The 22,045-nt window shown below is 41.0% G+C and overlaps 2 protein-coding genes across 2 annotated transcripts in view; one reads left to right on the forward strand and one right to left on the reverse strand.

The window, feature by feature from the left end:
* Positions 1 to 22,045, reverse strand: part of LOC106093602 (protein stum) — an 81,400-nt gene that overhangs the window by 56,670 nt on the left and 2,685 nt on the right. The window contains exons 2-5 of the mRNA XM_059368965.1: positions 19,154 to 19,744; positions 16,382 to 19,062; positions 15,837 to 16,321; positions 15,591 to 15,772 (exon numbers count right to left, since the gene is read on the reverse strand). Of these exons, the coding sequence (XP_059224948.1) occupies positions 15,591 to 15,772; positions 15,837 to 16,321; positions 16,382 to 19,062; positions 19,154 to 19,744 (3,939 nt within the window). The remainder of the gene's footprint in view (positions 1 to 15,590; positions 15,773 to 15,836; positions 16,322 to 16,381; positions 19,063 to 19,153; positions 19,745 to 22,045) is intronic.
* LOC106093607 (uncharacterized) overlaps positions 1 to 22,045 on the forward strand; it is a 97,102-nt gene that overhangs the window by 13,272 nt on the left and 61,785 nt on the right. The window lies entirely within an intron of this gene.

Genomic DNA, 22,045 nt, shown 5'->3' on the forward strand with positions numbered 1-22,045 from the left:
ACAAACAGAAGAATGGACAGACAGAAGGATAGACGAGCAGAAGAATGGACGGACAGAAGGATAGACAGACAGCAGGATGGACAGACAGACAGAAAGATGGAAGGACAAAAGAATGTATAGACAGAGGGATGAACAGACGGACAGAAGAATGGACAGACAGAAGGATGGACAGACAGAACGATGAACAGAAGTATGGATAGGCAGAAGTATGATCGGACAACAGAATGGACTGATAGGAGAAGTGATGGACAGATAGGAGGATGGATGGACAGAAAGATCGGAAGACAAAAGAATGTATCGACAGAAGGATGAACAGACAGAACGATGGACAGACAGAAAGACGGACAAACAGAAGGATGGACAGAAGTATGCATAGGCAGAAGTATGATCGGACAACAGGATGGACAGATAGTAGGAATGATGGACAGATAGGAGAAAGGATGGACAGATAGGATGAAGGATGGACAGATAGGAGAAAGGATGGACAGATAGGATGAAGGATGGACAGATAGGAGGAAGGATGGACAGATTGGAGGAAGGATGGACAGATAGGAGGAAGGATGGACAGATAGGAGGAAGGATGGACAAATAGGAGGAAGGATGGACAGACAGAAAAGTGATAGCCAAATTTATGGAAGTAAAGACCCAAGACTGGAGGACACAAACGGATGTAAGACTAGATTAAACCGCCACAAGGACAATTGAAACGAAATGTAGGGATAATGGAGCATATTTAAGACTGATCATACACAAAAAAGCACTAGGACTAACAAACAGAAGATCAATAATAAACGCACATGACTCTAAAACTGTGATCTGCACACGAACACATTTTTACCGTATTTCCTAGCCCAGGCTCTTACATTCTTGTATAGGTGTGTTTTCCCCAAGCTTCCATAAAGCCTGTAATTGTCTAAAACTTTTGCTTCCCCCCCTCATATGTCTGTTTCAATTTTCATGGTATGCCATGAAGCAGGTAACTTTATAAGAAAACTTTCCCACATACCCGCAATAAGTTAAAAATTGTTTTGGTTTTTTTCTGTTCGTTTTTTCCTTTGGACCCCCATGAAAAAAAACCACACTCATAAAAACACATGCAATATGTACTCCAATACATGCATACATTTATACAATGAAAACACGAAGGACGCGACACACTACAAAGCGGATGTCCTGAAAGAGGTGGACGCCACACCAAGACCTATCATAGCTGTAGTGAAGCAAAGTGGGCGATTTTTTGGTGTAGGGAAAATGTTTTCAGTGACTCATAAAAGCCGATTTTGGTAGAAATGGTTGTCACGAAAGTGACTTCTCCGAAAGAAACAACACAAATGAGCTTTCATGGAAGTGACTTTCAAGATAATGACTCTCAGGAATGACTCTCATGAAAGTGATTTTAACGAAAGTGACTAGAGGAAAGTGACTTTTACGGAAGTGACTATTCAGTAAGAGCTTTCGCGAAAGTGCTTTCACTAAAATGACTTTCACGAAAGGAACATCACAAGGGGACTTTCGCGAAAGTGACTTTCACGAAAGTAACTTTCACGAAAATGACTTTCACGAAAGTTATTTGCACGAAAGGAACATCGCAAGAAGACTTTCATGGAAGTGACTTTCACGAAAGCGATTTTCACGAAAGTGACTATCACAAAACTGTTTTTCGAGAAAGTGGCTTTTACGAAAGTGTCTTTCACGAAAGTGATTTTCACGAAAGTGATTATCAGGAAAGTGATTTTCACGAAAGTGACTTTCACGAAAGTGATTTTCCCGAAAGTGACTTTCACGAAAGTGATTTTCGCGAATGTGATTATCATAGAAGTGACTTTCACGAAAGTGACTATTACGAAAATGACTTTCTCGAAAGTTACTTGCCCGAAAAGAACATCACAAGAAGACTATCATGGAAATGTCTTTCACGAAAGTGACTTTCACAAAATTGTTTTTCGAGCAAGCGGCTTTCACGAAAGTGTCTTTCACGAAAGTGATTTTCAGGAAAGTGATTTTCAGGAAAGTGATTTTCACAAAAGTGACATTCACAAAATAAATTTAACGAAAGTGACTTTTAAGAAAGTGACTTTCGCGAAAATTACTTTCACGAAACTGACATTCATGAAATAAATTTAACGAAATTTTATTTTTCTAAAGTGACTTTCACGAAAGTGACTTTCACGAAAGTGACTTTCACGAATGTGGCTTTAACGAATGTGACTTTCACGAATGTGACTTTTACGAAAGTGACTTTCACGAAATTGATTTTCATGAAAATGACTTTCACGAAAGTGATTTTCACGAAAGTGACTTTCACGAAAGTGACTTTCACGAAAGTGATTTTCGCAAAAGTGACTTTCACGAAAGTGACTTTCACGAAAGTGAATTTCACGAAAGTGACTTTCACGAAAGTGACTTTCACGAAAGTGACTTTCACGAAAGTGACTTTCACGAAAGTGACTTTCACGAAAGTGACTTTCACGAAAGTGACTTTCGCGAAATTGACTTTCACGAAAGTGACTCACGAAAGTGAATTTCATGAAAGTGGCTTTCGCGAAAGTGACTTTTACGAAAGTGACATTCACGAAAGTGACTCTCGAAAGTGAATTTCATGAAAGGGACTTTCACGAAAGTGACTATCACGAAAGTGAATTTCATATAAGTGACTTTCACGAAAGTGAATTTCATATAAGTGACTTTCACGAAAGTGAATTTCATATAAGTGACTTTCACGAAAGTGACTATCAATAAGCCACTTTCACAAATGTGATTCTCATGTAAACTTTCATGAAAATGGCTTTCACGAAAGCGATTTTCTCCCAAGTGACTTTCACGAATTTTTTCACTTTCCCCACTGTGCCTAGAGATCTCCACCTACCTTGCCTCCTTTCAAAGGGGTAGCAGGCAACCATAACCATCAATCAGCTTTCCTTAACTTTCTGCGTTGTTGTTACACACAGCAATTTATACGACTTAGGTCGTCAATAAGTTCAAGTGAAAATAAGGAAACCACCTCTTTGAGAAAACTTTAAGGAAAAGGGAGTACAAATATTCGCACATGGGATTTCTATGCAAATAATAAGAATAATGGACGATATAGTTGCAGTTGTTGTTTTTATAGGTAGCTTGACTTTGCTTGCCATCGCTGTGAAGTGGGAGTAAAAGAGAAAAGGTGATAGAGGTCACCATTTCCTGGCCCGTTTTACGAATATACTTTGGCATGTAAAACTCTGTTGGGAAGTAGAAAAGGGGGAGTTCTGCTGGTAACGGTGTATGCGTGCGTGTTTGTGTGTGTAACAGCTGTCAATTTCAAATTCACAGCCTTTCAATGGGAAATGAGTAGGGTTTTAGTTTTAGTTCCTACTGTTATTATGATTGGCCTGCCACAGTGAGGTTTCCTTTGTATTCTTGTATATGTTGTTTTTGCTTAGCGATAAGCTGATGTATATTACCTTATTATTGCCTTGTTCAGTACAAGATAACGTACAAATTGCTTGGTTGAATATTGAATAATTGCATATTGGCAAGATACAACTTAAGCAACTTAAACAGGCGAATATATTTTAAAATACATATTATATGGCATATGTACAAGAATATATGTAAATGTAAATTATATAACATGTTTAGGTATATAATAAATAAATTGCTTAGAAAGACCATATTTAAGAGAAAATTTTCAAAAAATTTCATGTATATAAAAAAATTTGCAAAAATTTTGATATGTATTGAAAATTTTTCAAAAATGCTATATTTTTAGTAAATTTGGATTCCAATTGATACCACATTTAAATATAAAATTCATATTCTACTCCCAAATTCATTTTATTTGAGCCCTATAATGCCATGGCCAGTATATAAGTCCTGTTTGAGTGGTGTTTTGGGAAAGTGGTGCACCCCAAAAAATTTCGTGTTCTACTCCCCAGTACCTTTCATTTGAGTACCATACCGCCATGGTCGGTGAATATGTACGATTTAGGGTTGTTTTGGGGAGTGGGGTGATCCCTCAAAATTCTTTATCTTAAAAAATAGTAGCATCGTGTTCTACTCTCAAATATAATTTGTGTGAATCCCATATTTCTATTGGTTTAAGGGGAGAATATGGAGTGAGACGTCCCCCAAACACTTGGTCCCACATTTGGATATCGCTTACGTTTTCTACACTCAAATACCTTTTATTTGAGCCCCCTATTGCCATGGTCAGTAAACAAGTCCTGTTTGGGGAGTGTTTTGGGGAAGGGGTGGACCGCCAGCAACTTGGTCCCGAAAGTAGGTATCAACTACTTGCTCTACTCTCAAATACCTTTCATTTGACTCCCATATTGCAATGGCAATGGCAATGGTAAATATGTCCGATTTAAGGGTGTTTTGGGTGTTGGGGTGGTCCCCCAAACACTCGGCTCCACATTTGGATATCAGATTCGTATTCTACACTTAAATACCTTTTATTTGAGCCCCATATTGCCATGTTCATTAAATAAGTCCAGTTTGGGGGTGTTTTGGGGAAGGAACAGACCCCCAGAAACTTGGTTTCACATTTAGATTAAAAATTCGTAATCTACTTGCAATCACCTTTCATTTGAGTCTCATATTGCCATGGTCGGTAAATATGTCCCATTTAGAATCGTATTCTACACTTAAATACCTTTTATTTGAGCCCCATATTGCCATGGTCAGTAAATGAGTCCAGTTTGGGGGTGTTTTGGGGAAGAGACAGACCCCCAGAAAATTGGTTTCACATTTTGATATCAAATTCGTAATCTACTCGCAAACACCTTTCATTTGAATCCCATATTGCCATAGTCGGTATATATGTCCAATTTAGGGGTTTTTTTTGGCAGTAGGGGTGCTACCCCAACCACTTGGTCCAAAATTGGATATCAGATAAGTTTTTTAATCTTAAATACCTTTCATTTGAATATTGAATAATATTGTCGTGATTAGTCTATAGTTTGGTGGGTTTTGGGGGTGGGGTGGTCCCCCTAGGTACCCCATCCGAAATTTGGATACCAATTTACTATAAAATGTTACTATAAAAGAGCACACAAAATTTCGCTTAAATGGCACCACCCATCTCCGAGTTCTGGCGTTTATGAAAATAAGGATTAGGGGGAGGGTCCGTCCCCCCTTCAGATATGAAAGAATGCAATACCCTATTTTCGCCACGGGATATGCACCATCTGTGATATTTTCAAGAAAATTGGTTCATCAGTTTCTGAGTCTATAAGGAACACACATACAGACACAAATTGATTTTTGTATATAAGACTAGCTGAGCTCGGCCCGCTCCGTTGCGCCCGATAATACCATGTTGGAGAGGAGTACCTTAAATTTGAAATTTTCTGCCTAATTTCCGTTGAAAATGTATTCCAATTTTCCTGTAGATTATTCTACTCTAAAATACCTCTAATTTAAACCCCACATTGCAATGGTCAGTAAAAGTTCTGTTTGGGGGTGTAGTGGACCTTCAGAGACTTGGTCCCAAAAGTGAAAGTCAATATCGTGCTCTGCTCCCAAAGACCTTTCATTTAAGATCCATATTCCCATGGGGGTGGGATGACCCACGAAACACTTAGTCCTACAATTGGAAATCAGATTCGTTTTATACTCTCAAATATTTTTACTTTGGTACCCATATTGTAGTGAATGGTCTATAGATCCGTTGGGCGGGTTTTGGTGGTGGGGGGCCCTCCTAAACACTCCACCACCAATTTTGATACCAAATTTTTGTTTTTAGGTTACTGTAAGTGCGCAAACAAAACTTCGCTTAAATCGCCCTACCCATCTCCGATATCTGGTGTTTTTGAAAATTATGGTAAGGAGGAGGGTCAAATAATGCCGCAAACAACCGCAACGAAATTCCTATACTTTATTTTTCTTTATTCAAAGGAACGATAGGTTGTCATAACGAAGATAAATGCTATATGCGTCCATAGGAGGCCACTTAAGCACAAATTTGAATGACGCAGTCCATTCAAAAATATCTATCACTTGATCCCCCTTTGTTTTAATGGGTCAAATAACATATTGGAGGCGATTTAATGCCATGTGTCATTTGAGTTTCATATATTCTGGATTTTCTCGACATTCTAAGTCGATTTAGCCATGTCCGTCCTTCTGCTGAAATCATGATAGATCGTGATAGCGGATAGTGTAAAGCTAGCCTCTTGAAATTTTGCACTGATACTTCTTATTGAGGCCACCGTGGCGCCTGGGTTCAAATCCTGGCGAGACCATCAGAAAAAATTTTCAGCGGCAACATTTGTGAGGTGCTATGCCTCGTAAAACTTTTCTCTAAAGAGAAGTCGCACTGCGGCACGCCGTTCGCATTCTGCTATAAAAAGGAGGCGCCTTATCATTGAGCCTAAACTTGAATCGGACTGCACTCATTGATATGTGGGAAGTTTGCTCATGTTTCTTAGAGGAATGTTCATGGGCAAAATTTGCAATTAACTTCTTATTGATGTAGGTCGTTGGGCCATATCGGTTCAGATTTGGATATAGCCCCCATATAAACCGATTCCCCGATTTGACTTCTTGAGCCTCTAAAAGCCTTAATTGTCATCCGATTTGCCTTAAATTTGGCGCAAAGACCAACATCCATGCCACGTAAGATCGGAACAAAGACTTGTGTTAAGACTTTTAACATCCAAGTTAAGTATGGTCGAAATCGGTTTATAAACAGATATAGCTCCCATATAAACCGATCCCCCGATTTGACTTCTTGAGCCTTTAGAAACCTCAATTTTCACCAGATTTGGCTGAAATTCGGAACAAAGCCTTGATAAGCGACTTGCAACATCCATGCAAAGTATGATCCGAATCGATCTATAAACAGATATAGCCTCCATATAAACCGATCCCCTGATTTGACTACTTGAGCCTTAAGAAGCTTCAATTTTAACCCGATTTGGCTGAAATTTGGAACAAAGACTTGTGTTAAGACATTTAACATCCATGCTAAGTATGGTCCGAATCGGTCTATAAACAGATATAGCCTCCATATAAACCGATCCCCCGATTTGACTTGTTGAGCCTTTAGAAGCCTCAATTTTCACCCGATTTGGCTGAAATTTGAAACAAAGACTTGTGTTAAGACTTCCAACATCCATACCAAGTATGATCCGAATCGGTCTATAAACAGATATAGCCCCCATATAAATCGATCCCCCGATTTGACTTCTTGAGCCCCAAGAAGCCTTAATTTTCCTCCGATTTTGCTGAAATTTGGCTCAAAAACTTAACTTATGACTTACAACATCAGTGCCACGTTTTATCGGAATCGGTTAATATGGTGATATAGGCCCCCTAAGTACCGTTAGCCCGATATGACTTGAGACCAATTTAGTTCAAATACAAACTCAGTTATTAACGGCAAATTTTTAGCAGAATCCTTGGTGGTGGGTATCCAAGATTCGACCCTTCCCAGCTTAGCATGCTTTTACTTGTTAAGTCTCATTGTTTGTCAAAGTTCATTGCTATCGGCAAAAACTTTTCCTACAAAATGTTCTCAAAACTACCACTAAATCATAAATTGACCTTTAAACTAAAGCCATAAAATTGTTATGCATCCTTGCCGGATAATGGACATTTTGTATGTACCAGTTGGTGCATGATAAATAATGCAAATGTTCCTAACATCCTTTTGAGAATCCTGCCATACAAAACTTGCCGCAAACAAAACTAAGTAAACAAACAAACAGCATTTTTGTGAATGAAGGTAAAGTCCTTTTCAACCAGCAGTGGAGCCATGAAAGTGTTTGTGTGTGTGTGTGTAGGTTTGTAAATGTTGTTGAGTGCCGGCAACAGTGGATACCTTCTACATGGGAATGTTTTTTTAATGGTTTGGGCCATAACGTAAGCAAACAAAATAAAATTTTTGCAGAATAACGAAAACATGGGAAAGAGTGCTTATTTTGGCCGGGCCGAATCTTATATGCCCTCCAAGATGGATCGCATTTGTCAGGTTCTTGGCCCGGCATCTCAAACAAAGAAAAATTGATAAAAATTTTCCTGTTTTGGAGCTACATCAGGTTATATACCGATTTGGTATATAACCGATCATAGGTCGTTTTACAACATTTCAGCCAAATAGGATACAAATTGCGCCCTCATACAAAATTTTACCCAAATAGGAGTAAAGCTAGGCGCTTAAAATTTTGCACAAATACTTTTTTTTTAGTGTAGGTCGGTGGGGATTGTAAATGGTCCTAATCGATCCATGTTTTGATATAGCTGCCATATAGACCTATCTTGGATCTTGACTTCTTGAGCAACTAGAGGGCGCAATTCTTATCCGCTTTAGCTGTAATTTTGCACGTGATGTTTTGGTATCACTTCCAACAACTATGCTAAGTATGGTTCAAATCGGTATATAACCTGGTATAGCTGCCATATAAACCGATCTTGGACCTTGACTTCGTTAGCCGCTAGATGGCGCAATTCTAATCCGATTCTGCTGATATTTTGCATGAGGTATTTTGTTATGACTTCCAACAACTGTGCTTAGTGTGACGCAAATCGGTACATAACCTGATATAGCTGCCATATAGACCGATCTGGGATCTTGAATTCTTGAGCCTCTAGAGGGCGCAATTCTCATAAGATTTGGCAGAAATTTTGTTCAAAGACTTCTCCCATGACCTTCAACATACATGTCCAATATGGTCTGAATCGATCAATAGCTTGATACAGTTCCCATATAAACCTATCTCCCGATTTGGCTTCTTGAGCCCCTAAAAGGCGCAATTCTTATCCGAATGAAGTGAAATATTACACAATGACTTCTACAATGTTTAGCATTCAATTCATTTATGGTCTGAATCGGTCTATAACTTCATATAGCTCCAATAGCATGACAGTTCTTATTCCTTATTCTTTGTTTGCCTTAAAAGAGATACCGCTCAAAGAACTCGCCACATGCTATCCATGGTAGAGGCTATATAAGATTCGTCCCGGCCGTACTTAGCACGCTCTTACTTGTTTTTAAATAATATAAAAATAATTTAATAGCAAATGTTGAACTTATGTCTAAAGTGCCGCTCAATTATCGTGAATGCAAAGTTAGGAGAGTTCAGTGAACGGTGGTACCATGTAGCGTATGACTAACGTACGCATATGATTGACAACAATTATACGCACCCTGGCTCCACCAGCATAAAAATATTTTTTTTGTATCAAATTTCGAACAAATTTTTTTAGCGTGGATAATAACCGCTGAAAAAATCTCTGTTGTTCGCGACGGGATTTAAACTCAGGCGCTTGGCGTTATATTCGGACAAGGCTTACTTCTGCGCCACGGTGTATTAATAGTGCCATCAATATTTTGCCAGCTCTCTTCTAGGGGCTCAATGCTTCAAATCGGGAGATTTGTTTTTATGGCAGCTATATTGAAAAATATCGGGCAGAATTTTTTTTTGGGGGTTTTTAAGGACACTTTTGTTTGCAAAACTGAGAAAAAAATTATTGAGATATCTTTATTCTTTTTCTAAAAGTTTCTTAGATGATCAGGCGAATAATATATTGGGTTGCCCAAAAAGTAATTGCGGATTTCTGAGTCCAACAATACAATTTATCACAGCCACAGTAGTGGTGCAGGGTTCAGTTTGTGGTTTTATAATAAATTCCATAGAAATGTGTACTAAGTTCACCAATGAATGTTACGCTAGGACCTAATATACTCAACTGGATTCCTTAGAAAGCACTACAACACAACTTTGGACGTCGTGGAGGCATAGCCCAAGTCCTTATATAGGTATCAGATGTCAACTTTTTATACCCTCCACCATAAGATGGGGGGTATACTAATTTCGTCATTCTGATTGTAACTACTCGAAATATTCGTCTGAGACCCCATAAAGTATATATATTCTTGATCGTCGTGAAATTTTATGTCGATCTAGCCATGTCCGTCCGTCTGTCCGTCCGTCTGTCCGTCCGTCTGTCCGTCGAAAGCACGCTAACTTCCGAAGGAGTAAAGCTAGCCACTTGAAATTTTGCACAAATACTTCTTATTAGTGTAGGTCGGTTGGTGTTGTAAATGGGCCATATCGGTCCATGTTTTGATATAGCTGCCATATAAATCGATCTTGGGTCTTGACTTCTTGAGCCTCTCGAGTGCGCAATTCTTATCCGATTGGGATGAAATTTTGCACGATGTGTTTTTTTATGATATCCAACAAGTGTGCCAAGTATGGTTCAAATCGGTCCATAACCTTATATAGCTGTCATATAAACCGATCTTGGGTCTTGACTTCTTGAGCCTATAGAGGGCGCAATTCTAATCCAATTTGAATGAATTTTGGCACGTAGTATTTTGTTACGATATCCAACAACTGTGCCAAGTATGGTTCAAATCGGTTCATAACCTGATATAGCTGTCATATAAACAGATCTGGGGATTTGACTTCTTGAGCTTCTAGAGGGCGCAATTCCTATCCGATTTGGCTGAAATTTCGCAAGGCGTTTTTTTTATTGTTACTTTCAACAACTGTGTCAAATAAAGTACAAGTCGGTTCATAACCTGATATAGCTGCCATATAAACCGATCTGGGATCTTGACTTCTTGAGCCTCTAGAGGTCGCAATTATTATCAGATTTGCGTGAAATTTTGTACGACGGATTCTTTCATGACCATCAACATACGTGTTTATTATGGTCTAAATCGGTCCATAGCCCGATACAGCTCCCATATAAATCGATCTCCATATTTTACTTTTTAAGCTCACAAAGAGCGCAATTCTTATTCGAATTGGCTGACATTTTACACAGGTCTCCAGGTCTCGCTCTAATAGCAGTGCAAATCTTTTCTTATATTCTTTTTTTTGCATAAGAAGAGATGCCGGGAAAAGAACTCGACAAATGCGATCCATGGTGGAGGGTATATAAGATTCGGCCCGGCCGAATTTAGCACGCTTTTACTTGTTTTATTATACCCTCCACCATAGGATGGGGGTATACCTATTCCGTTATTCCATCTGTCCGTTCATCCGTCTGCCAGTTTTTCTAAAGCACGCTTACTTTCGAAGGAGCAAAGCTAGGCGTTTGAAATTTTACAAAAATACTTCTGAATAGTGTAGGTCAGTTGGGATGGTAAATGGGACAAATTGATCCATGTTTGGATATAGCTGCCATATAAACCGATTTTGGGTATTGCCTTCGTGATCATCTAGAGGGCTCAATTCTTATCCGATTCGAATGAAATTTTCCACGTGGTGTTTTGTTATGACTTCCAGCAAATGCTTAGTATAGTTCAAATCGGTTCATATCCTGATGTAGTTGTCATATAAATCTATCTCCTGATTTAACTTCTTGAGCCTCCAGATGAAGCAATTTTCATCTAATTTGACTGAAATTTTGCACATGTCATTTTGGTATGACTTCCAAAAACTGGGTCGAGTATAGTCTAAATCGGTTCATTATCGGCTATAGTTGCCATATAAACTAATCTTCCAAAAAAAAATTCCCATGACTTTTTGAACCTCAAGAGGGCTCAACTATTACTAGATTTGCCTGAAATTTTGGAGGTGGTACTTCTAACAATAATGACCAGTACGATCCATATCTTGATATAGCTTGATATACATTTCATTCAAAGAACCTGACAAATGTGGTCCATGGTGGAAGGTATGTAAGGTTCGGGCCGGCAGAACTTAGCACGCTTTTACTTGCTTATTCTATAGAAAGTTGTGTCAATACTTTGACTTCACAACTCTTGCCTCTTATTGAAGCTTGTTCGAGTATGGGAGGGTTAAACCAATACAACAGCAAACAACTAATCTAAAATTTCTATTATTTTATTTAGTCAAAGGACAGGAAATTCCTCTTTCTCTCTCTACCCTTTCTCTACTTTGTTTGTGTTGGCGTTGCTAATTAAAAATGGCTATTCCCCCATAGATGGCGCTGAAGTTATTGTTAGTGATGCTCGCTGCTGATTACCATCACATTCAGCCCTATTCTGAATAACAGTTCCGTGGGAGTTTTTTTCCCTACTACCTTCTCCCTTATTCTAAACAAACTTTGAAAAAGGGAAATGTCTCCCAGGGAAAAAAGATAAAATTTCGGAAAAATTTCCATAAACAAATGGAATGAAGTGAGTATAAACAAGTAAAAGCGTGCTAAGTTCGGCCGGGCCGAATCTTATATACCCTCCACCATGGATCGCATTTGTCGAGTTCTTTTCCCGGCATCTCTTTTTAGGCAAAAAAATTATATAAGAAAAGATTTGCTCTGCCATTAGAGCGATATCAAGATATAGTCCGGTTTGGACCACAATTAAATTATATGTTGGAGACCTGTGTAAAATGTCAGCCAATTCGAATAATAATTGCGCCCTTTGTGGCCTCAAGAAGTAAAATAGAGAGATCGATTTATATGGGAGCTGTATCGGGCTATAGACCGATTCAGACCATAATAAACACGTATGTTAATGGTCATGAGAAAATCCGTCGTACAAAATTTCAGGCAAATCGGATAATAATTGCGACCTCTAGAAGCTCAAGAAGTCAAGATCCCAGATCGGTTTATATGACAGCTATATCAGGTTGTGAACCGACTTGTACCTTATTTGACATAGTTGTTGAAAGTAACAATAAAGTAACAATTGCAAAATTTCAGCCAAATCGGATAGGAATTGCGCCCTCTAGAAGCTCAAGAAGTCAAGTCCCCAGATCTGTTTATATGACAGCTATATCAGGTTATGAACCGATTTGAACCATACTTGGCACAGTTGTTGGATATCATAACAAAATACTTCGTGCCAAAATTCATTCAAATTGGATAAGAATTGCGCCCTCCAGAGGCTCAAGAAGTCAAGACCCAAGATCGGTTTATATGACAGCTATATCCGGTAATGGACCGATTTGAACCATACTTGGCACAGTTGTTGGATATCACAACAAAACACGTCGTGCAAAATTTCATTTCAATCGGATAAGAATTGCGCACTATAGAGGCTCATGAAGTCAAGACCCAAGATCGATTTATATGGCAGCTATATCAGGTTATAAACCGATTTGAACCATACTTGGCACAATTGTTGGATATCATAATAAAACACGTTGTGCAAAATTTCATTCGAATCGGATAAGATTTGCGCCTTCTAGAGGTTCAAGAAGTCAGGACCCAAGATCGGTTTATATGGCAGCTATATCAAAACATGGACCGATATGGCCCATTTACAATACCAACCGACCTACACTAATAAGAAGTATTTGTGCAAAATTTCAAGCGGCTAGTTCTACTCCTTCGGAAGTTAGCGTGCTTTCGACAGACAGAGGGACGGACGGACGGACAGACCGACGGACATGGCTAGATCGACATAAAATTTCACGACGATCAAGAATATATATACTTTATGGGGTCTCAGACGAATATTTCGAGTAGTTACAATCAGAATGACGAAATTAGTTTACCCCCCATCCTATGGTGGAGGATGGAAAAAAAAAATTATACCACTTCTTACTATTTATGAACAATTTATTATGTACGAAAATTATTTTTCACTTTTTCATCAATAACAAGTACAAATTTTGTAATGGTCTCCCGGCCTAGAGAATGGTCTCCCGGCCACAGAAGGTTTGCATAAGTTTTTCAGATTTATTGACAATAAAAGACGAGAATTTTAGAATTGAAATATGAATATACATAGGTATGTTGTTGTTGTTGTTGTTGTAGCAGTGTGTTGTACACTGAGGCGGAAGCCCTTGCCGATGAAGGACTTCATCGGTTCAATACTATACGTATAACCGTGGATATGTGGTTCATATTTTAATATCCTTAGACCCATATGTATAAAGAGATGTTGCAAAGTAATGCTTAAGGGGGTCCCCTTACATTGAACTTAAAGTAGAATCGGGCAGCACTCATTGATATGCAAAAAGTCTTCTGTCTGTTCCTTAATGGAATGTTCGTGGGAAAGTTTGCATGATTACACTTCAGACCATCAATTACTCAGGAATATTTGGTGCCACATTTGGCAGCATTTACGCCACAGGGATATAAATAAATCCATAAGTGGCTTTTCGGCAGCGCTATGTCCAACCAGCAAGAATGGGCGGCCGCAGCCCGGAAATGTCGATTAGATCTTCAAGTTCTAGCTCCGTAGATGTAGGTTTTTAGATAAAGCAGCGTATCATTCATGAGGACGTAGTTGAAACAAACCTGCCCAAAGAACGATCCAAGGGGAAATTATTTCCCTGGGTGTTTATTCACAGGGAGTTTTCAGAATTGGGCTGATTGCAATCATCTAGCCTATTATTTCAACTAATTTCAACTAAATTGGCCTTTCATTACAATTTTGACAAAATAGAACACAGCCCGTTTCATTACGTTTTCACTTTCAAATTGCAGAAAAAGTTTTGCTTACATATTGAAAGTTATCCTTTAATAGCTCTGATCCTGTATAAATTTTTTGCTGCTCTCCTTCTAACTGTATGCACAGACTTTGAGGTCAGGTTCCTACTCTATAATAAAAATGCCTCTGACTTGATTCCCACACTGTCACGATCGGTCAGTAAAGCTATTTGGGGGGTTTTAGATAGAGGATCACCTCCCAGGTTCGTGATTCAAATATTGTATGTCATAGTCGTATTCTTCTCCCATTTACTCTTCTGTCAAAATGTTATAACCGATCAATACGTCTGTTAAGGACGTCTTTGAGGTAACGGGTTGCCACCCAGATTAATAGACTTTAATTTTACTTACAAACCTTTCATTTGAGTCTCATATTGCCAATATTGGTTAATATGTCTGTTTGGCGGTTTTTGTTTTGTGAGTGGAGCACCGCTCCCCCATGTTTTCATATATTTATGAATGGATTCGCAATATACTCCCAATTACCTTTGACTTTAGTGTCATATTGTCATGATCGTCCGATACGTCTATTTGAGGTGGTTTTGGCTTCGGGGTCGACCCTAGGTACTTGGACCCAATTTAATAATATCACATTCGTACTGTACTCTCGAATACCTTTCATTTGAGACTCATATTGTCCCGATCAATCCATTTTTATTTTCGAGCGGAGCCTTTGGGGAAAGGGGGGGGGGACTTCCCCCTCCCTATATCAAAAAATTACATAGCTTCTATTGCTTCTTCCGGAATAAATTCGCAATCAACTCCCTTTTTATTTGAATCCCATATTGTCATGATTGTCCAATACGCCTAGTTGAATGGGGTTTGGATTCGGGGCGGACCCCTAGGTTCCTGCACCGCCCCGAATTAAATTAGTATTAAAAATTTTGTCAATTTTAATACCAAATTCGTACTCTACTCTCGAATACCTGTCATTTAAGAACCATATTGTCCCGATCGGTCCACTTGGGATTTTAGATTGATCTTTTGAGGCAGTTTTGGGGTCCTTGTTGCCCCGTAGGTATCTGGACCCAATTTTTAATAAAAAAAATTGTTTCACACTATAAATAATGCTGTCAAATGGATTCATGTCTCTTTTAGGATCTGAACCTGAACATTACAAACTTAAGGGGGTCCTTTATGACGGTTATCCATTTTATTGCTATTTTTTACCAAATACGAATCTCTTCTTCTTCTTCTTCAAAATCTCCCCTGTAATCTTGCCCCTAACTTCCCTTGATTTATGCACTTACCCCTTGCCACTGCCACTATGCGATCCACCTTGGCCATCTGGAGATCTTCTTTTGACTTCCGACTCATAGTCTGCAGTGGTATCACCACTGGTGGGCTTCTGCATCATAGCCTCCATATTTCCTCCCTCCACATGTGTTCCGGCCATAACTTTGGCATCGCCATCACCAATGACATCATAGCTCTGGAATTTTGTTAAACATCATAATCAACGTTGGGCTTTATGAAAAAGTAGCACATTTACTAACCCTTTCTGAGGTAGCTGCAGCAATACCACCCGCATCCTTGTGTTCTAAGTCATCTGCTGCCCCCGCGCCCGCCATCTGTGAGCCTTCGGCATTTAGAACAGACACTGCAGCTTCTATGGGTTGGCTGGGCGGCAGAGGAGAGGATTTCTGTCCATTGCCTGAAGCTGCATTCGCATCTTCTGCAGTACCCAAGCGAGATATGGAATCGCCTGCTCCGGCTTTGGGGGCTCCGGACTTTTTCTCCACCACCGTGGTAACACTGGGCGTAGGAGAGGCCCCACTATCCGAGGTAAGGCCCATATCCTGTTCAAAACTTTTCAAATCCGTCAGATTCTCGTTGATGGTTTTGTGTATCTCATCGGTGGCTTCGGTAACTGTCTTTTGTATATTCTCCAAAGTTTTTTGGGACTTTTCCAGAATAGCAGCCGCCGGCATCGGGGGAGAAGAACCATCTTCCGCTGTTTGTAGTTTGGTGGGAGAAGAAGCTGTTGGACAGTAGATAAGTTAAGAAGGATAAGAGGACATTAAAATTTAGTTTCGTTTACCTCTTTTCTCTGCCCCCTCTGCTTGGGGCACATTTAACTCCAAAGTTTTCTTACTCAGATTGCTGTCGGAGCGTTTCTTACCCAGCAGACTAATCTTGGAACTAACACGCATTAGGGACATGGAAGAGGGTTGGCGTTTGAGAGTTGATAAGGTAGCCACATCGGCTGCAGCCACTGCGGCAGCAGCCGTGGCAGCTCCTGCATTGCCATTTTTTTGTATGACAAAAGTGGAGGCCATATCGCTTTTGGAGGGCTTTGCTGGAACCTTAGGGGGCCCTGCCTTGCCATTTTGGACTGAGGGCTTGGTTGGTAAGGGTTTCTTGCCATTTTGTATTTGTGAGCTGGGTTTCTTTGCTCCCGGCGCAGCTGCAGCTGCAACTTTGGATTCATTGGCCTTCTTTTTCATATTCACCGATGATGGCTGGCGCGAAGCAGGTTTGCTAATACTCCCAGTTTTCTTGGCCACATTGGAAGCCTCCCTTTTGGGTAAGGCCGGCTTTCTTAGGTTTGAGACTTCCCTTTTGACTGCAGGACCTTGTGGCTTGACTGCCACTGTAGCGGTGGTTTTGCGAACACTTGATTCAGCTTTACGCACTGATGAGGGCATCTTTTTGGCACTTGGCGTTTGTTTGCTGCTGGCCGTAGTGGCCGTTGGCTTCGCCTTCACTTTGAGTGATGAGGTGCGGCGTACATCATTTGTGGAACTAGGGCCAGCTCTGCGTCTTGGTGAGGAGCGGCTGGAACTGCGTTCATCCTTATGAGTCACCGGTATGCGGGAACGAGAAAATCCCTCGGGACTTGAACGCGTCTTACTACGACTGCGTGAGCGTCCTTTTGCCTTGGCCTTGCCACCGACGGGACTAGTTGAACCTCTGCGCGTTGTTCCCCGCCTCGCAGCAACTCTGTGGGGGCTAAGCGAAATGGATTTTCTTCTGCCTTGAGGAGACTTTGAGGTAGCTTTCCTTTCAAATGTGGGCGAAACACTAACGCCCCTGCTGGGGGAGTGTATGCTTAGGCGGGAATTGGATCTTGAGTTGGCCATTTCTTTTGCCTGTTCCATGCGGGAAGTGGGTCGAGATCCGGGCAAAGATATGGGACGCGTCGAGGCTCGCGAAGTAGACCTGGAGGCTGTTCTGGATTCGGCTCGCGAAGCAACTCGAGATTCTGAACGGGAAGCTGCCCGCGATTCGCTGCGAGATCCCCCACGAGATTCTGCTCGTGAGGCAGCTCTTGACTCAGTGCGAGAGGCTGTGCGTGAGGCGGCTCGCGATTCGCTATGCGATCCCCCACGAGATTCTGCTCTTGAGGCTGCTCTAGAGCCTTCCTGTGAAGCCCTTGAGCCCGAGCGACTAACAGCAACTTGCGACAAACGTCTGGCTAGCTCACCAGTGGCTTCCTTCTGAGGCGATCCCGCCCTCGAGGGGGCTTTTGACTCCTGCGAATCCATGCGTGAACTGGAACGAGAATTCGCCTGACTTCGGACTGGTATCTTGGATATGGAATCTCTGCGGGAGGTGGCATCCGATAGGCTATCCGAACCAGGGCCCGCAGCAGCCGCCACTGCCGCAGACTTCATGACATGCGTCGGACTATAGGCCGAACTGCTATCCTTATTGGGTGTGCCTATAATGGGAGACAATGGTGTGGGTTTGGCTATCTTGGCACGACCAGGTCGGCCGGTTATTATTGACACACTGGTAGAGGTGGTGGAAGATTTTCTTCTTGCACTTGGGCTGGGTAATTGGAAGACAGATTTTCTTCTTTGTCTTTGGGGAGTTGAGGAGGGTTTTGCAGCTGCTGCGCCCGCTGTCCCTAAAGGTCTGCGAAAACTGAAATCTGAAGTAGTTACCGAACTTAGATTGGAACTACGCCTATCCGAAGTGGTTTGTGTAGAACTACGCCTGGATGGAGAGGTGGAACTGGAACGCCTTCTAGCCTTGGCCGCATGCAAGGGAGAGAGCAGAGTCTTGCCCTGCTGCTCCAGGTTACTCAAATCATCCATGCTGGCCCAGTTGGATTTCAAAGGAATGCGCGTTAGCACCTCTTCATGATTGATAACCTTGAGCAGGCCTTTGTGTTTGCGGGTAGGATTGGGATTAGGTTTCAGCGGTCTTGGCAAAGCCCCTGGGGGAAATACAGCCTTTTCGGGTTTCAAATCCATGCTGGAACGATTCAGTCTGGGTATGGCGGTGCGATAGGGATCAGTGATCATGGGCAAGGTCTCACAACTTTTTGCCCTGGAGCCATCCAGGGGCGAGGCAGGAGTGGGCAAAATCGAAGAACGTCTTCTAGAGCCTGTAGGTCTAAGTACATCCTGAGTTGAGCTCAAGGAGTCCCTTTGATGCAGTATACCCTTCTGGGTTGGCAGTTTGCTGGGACTATATCTGCCCGTCATGTCGAATTGCACCGAAGGCCTGGGGGAATCCTCCAAGGGCATTTCGGCTAACGGAGGCATAAGATGAGGCAGTTTAAGCTGGGTGGAAGATAGGGATTTACGTTGCATATGCTGCCTAGGTGTAGCAGCCATACTTCTTGGGGGTGTAAATGAGGGAGAGCTGTGCTCTCTCACTCTGATGGGCAGATGGCGAGGACTTTGCAAGGCTTGGGAGGAAGACTGTGCTGAGGATTTCTCATTGATGATGGTAAAGGAGGTCTTTTTGTGCAAACGTGATTGGTCCACCCTAGTGGGAAGAAAAAACCAAAAAAAAAAAAAATACATTCAAGCCTTATTTTTTTTTCAAGGTTTTATAACCCAGGGGTAGAAAGTCTTACCTATAATCTCCTCCTGTAGTTATAGAGTCTTTTAATATCACAGGTGATCGTTCTCTCATTAGCGGAGTCTCAGGCTCCAACAGATTTTCGTTAGATTCCATAAGAGGTTGAGGCGGTATAGGGGGTGCTGGTATTGATTCTTGTGCTCTATTTTCCATTTCTTCCAGGTCCATACTTTCACTTTGTTGTGTTGCAAAAAAACTTTTCCGCCTTTGTTTTATATATTGCCTGGGCGTCAGCACAATTGCCTCTTCCAAGGATCTTAGACATGAGGGCGATGGGCTGGGTGGCCTTTCAGGTGGTGCTTGCAGACTGTCCAAGGATATGGAGGGTTGTTCTAATACATGGGTGGCTCCCATTAGACGCTCCTCCCCACCACTGCTGGAACCATTCGAATCATTGATCATGGCCGCTACGGGTGAACTGAGCGGCATTTCATCACGCTTTATGGACATGACATTTTTCGAACTGGGCCTAAGTTTGGGCATTTTATTGAATTCGGGATATTCCATGTTGGCAGTGCGAAACCATTCGCCACTTGAATAGGACTCATTGGAAAATTGGCGAGGCATGGGGGGTTCTTGAGGGGGGCTGAAAAGAAAAGAGGGCGGAAAGAATTAGAACACGTTTGGATGGATACAGCAACAAGGATAAATTAGAAATTGCGCCATCTAGAGGTTCAAAAAGTCAAATCGGATTATAAGGCAGCCTTTTTGGCACAGGTATTGGAGGTTGTAGCAGAAGTCATGGTGTAATTTCATTCAAATTGAAGGAGAACAGCGCCATCTAGAGGCTTAAAAATAAAATCGGGAATCGGTTTATACGGAAGTTAGGATAATATGGGAGCTATATCAGATTATGGTTTGGACCATTATTAAAACGGATGTCGAAAGATCGATTTGTCTGGGATATCAATTTCAACCATTCCTGGCATATATGTTGCAAGTTATAGCAAAAATTATTGTGCAAAATTTCAGTCAAATTGGATAAGAGTGGCGCCCTCTATAGGCTCAAAAATAGAATCGGGAGGCCGGCTTATAAGAGAGCTATATCGAGTTATAAACCGATTTGAATCATTAATCATAGTATAGCCTACGGAGGTATAAAAAGAATTAATGGTGCCTCATTTTGCTAAATCGGATATGTATTGCGCCCTCTAGAGGCTCGAAAACTAAATCAGCAGACCGGTTTAAATAGGAGCTATATCAGTTTATATACCCATTTAGACCATTCTTAGTGTAGATGTTAAAGGTCATGACGGAAGTCATAGTGCAAAATTTCAACCCAATCGTATCATAATTGCGCCCTCTAGAGGCGCAAATAAATTAAATCTAAAGATCGGTTTATATGGGAGCTATATCTGGTTATGAACCGACTTAGACTATTTTTCCCACAGATGTTGGAAGTCGTAGCAAAAATAATTGTGCATAATTTCAGACAAATCAGATAAGAGAGGCGCCCTCTATAGGCCCAAAAAATAGAATAGGGAGATTGGTTTATATCAGAGTTATGTATATCGAGTTATAGACCAAATTGAGCCATACTTAAGGGAAGTAGGAGGTATTAAAAGATATAAAAAAAGTCATGGTGCCCAATATCGGCCACAGAATTCCGTCCTCTAGGGGCTCAAAACACAAATCAGAATGTCGGTTTATATTGGGGTTCGTTTTTAGTTTATACACCGATTTCGACCATTCTCGAAGGTGATGCTGAAGGACAAAATAGAAATCAGTTAGCGAAGTTTCATCTAAATCGGATAAAAATGGCGCCCTCTAGAGGCTCAAGAAGTAAAATCGCGAGATCGGTGTATATCGGGTTAGATACCGATTTGATTTATTCTTGGTACAGATGTTGAATGTTGTAACAGAAATCAATTTGAGAAGTTTCATCCAAATCGGACAAGAATAGCGCCCCCTAGAGGCTCGACAAGTAAAATTGGGAGACCCGTTAATATGGGAGCTATATAAGGTTAAACCCCCTTTTGAACCATTTGTCGCACATCGTGCAAACTTTCAACCAATATGGATAAGAACAGCGCCTTCTAGAGGCTCACGAAATAGAATGAGGAGACCGATTAATATGGGAGCTCAGAAATCAAATGGGACCATTCTTGACATAGATGTTTGAGGTCATGACTGAAGTCATCGAACAAAATATTAGCCATATCGCATGGGAACTACGATCTCTAGAGGTACAAGAAGTAGAATCTGAGCTCTATCGGGTTACATACCAAATTGAACTATTTTTAGCACAGATGTTGATGGCTATAACAGAACTACGTTTGCGAAGTTGTATTCTAATCCGATAAGAATAGCGTCCACTAGAGGCTGCAGAAATAAAATCGGGAAACTGGTTTATATGGGAGCTACATCAGGTTATAAACTCATTTGAACCATTAAGGGAAGTTATCATGCAAACTTTCAGCCAAATTGGATAAGAATAGCGCCCTCTAGAGGCTCAAGAAGTAACAATGGGAGACTGGATTATATGGGAGCTAAATAAGGTTTTGGACCATTTGGGATCATTCGTGACATACATGTTTGAATTCATGACCGAAATCATGGTGCATACCTTTAGGCAAAACGGATAAGAAATGCGCCCTCTAGAGGATGATGACGTTAAATCTGGAGACCGGTTTATATGGGAGTTATGTGAGGTTTTGGATCAATTGGGACCTTTCTTATATCAGGTGTTATAAACCCACTAGAACCATTTGTCGCACAAATAAAGGATGTTATAACGGAAGTACCCATGCAAACTTTCAGCGAAATTGAATAAGGATAGCGCCCTCTAGAGGCTCAATAAATAAGACTGGGAGACAGGATTATATGGTAGCTATATGAGGTTTCGGACCAATTGGGACCATTCTTGACATAGATATTTGATTTCAGG

The sequence above is a fragment of the Stomoxys calcitrans genome, chromosome 5 (genome assembly GCF_963082655.1).
Source record: "Stomoxys calcitrans chromosome 5, idStoCalc2.1, whole genome shotgun sequence".
NCBI classification, from domain to species: Eukaryota; Metazoa; Arthropoda; class Insecta; order Diptera; family Muscidae; genus Stomoxys; species Stomoxys calcitrans.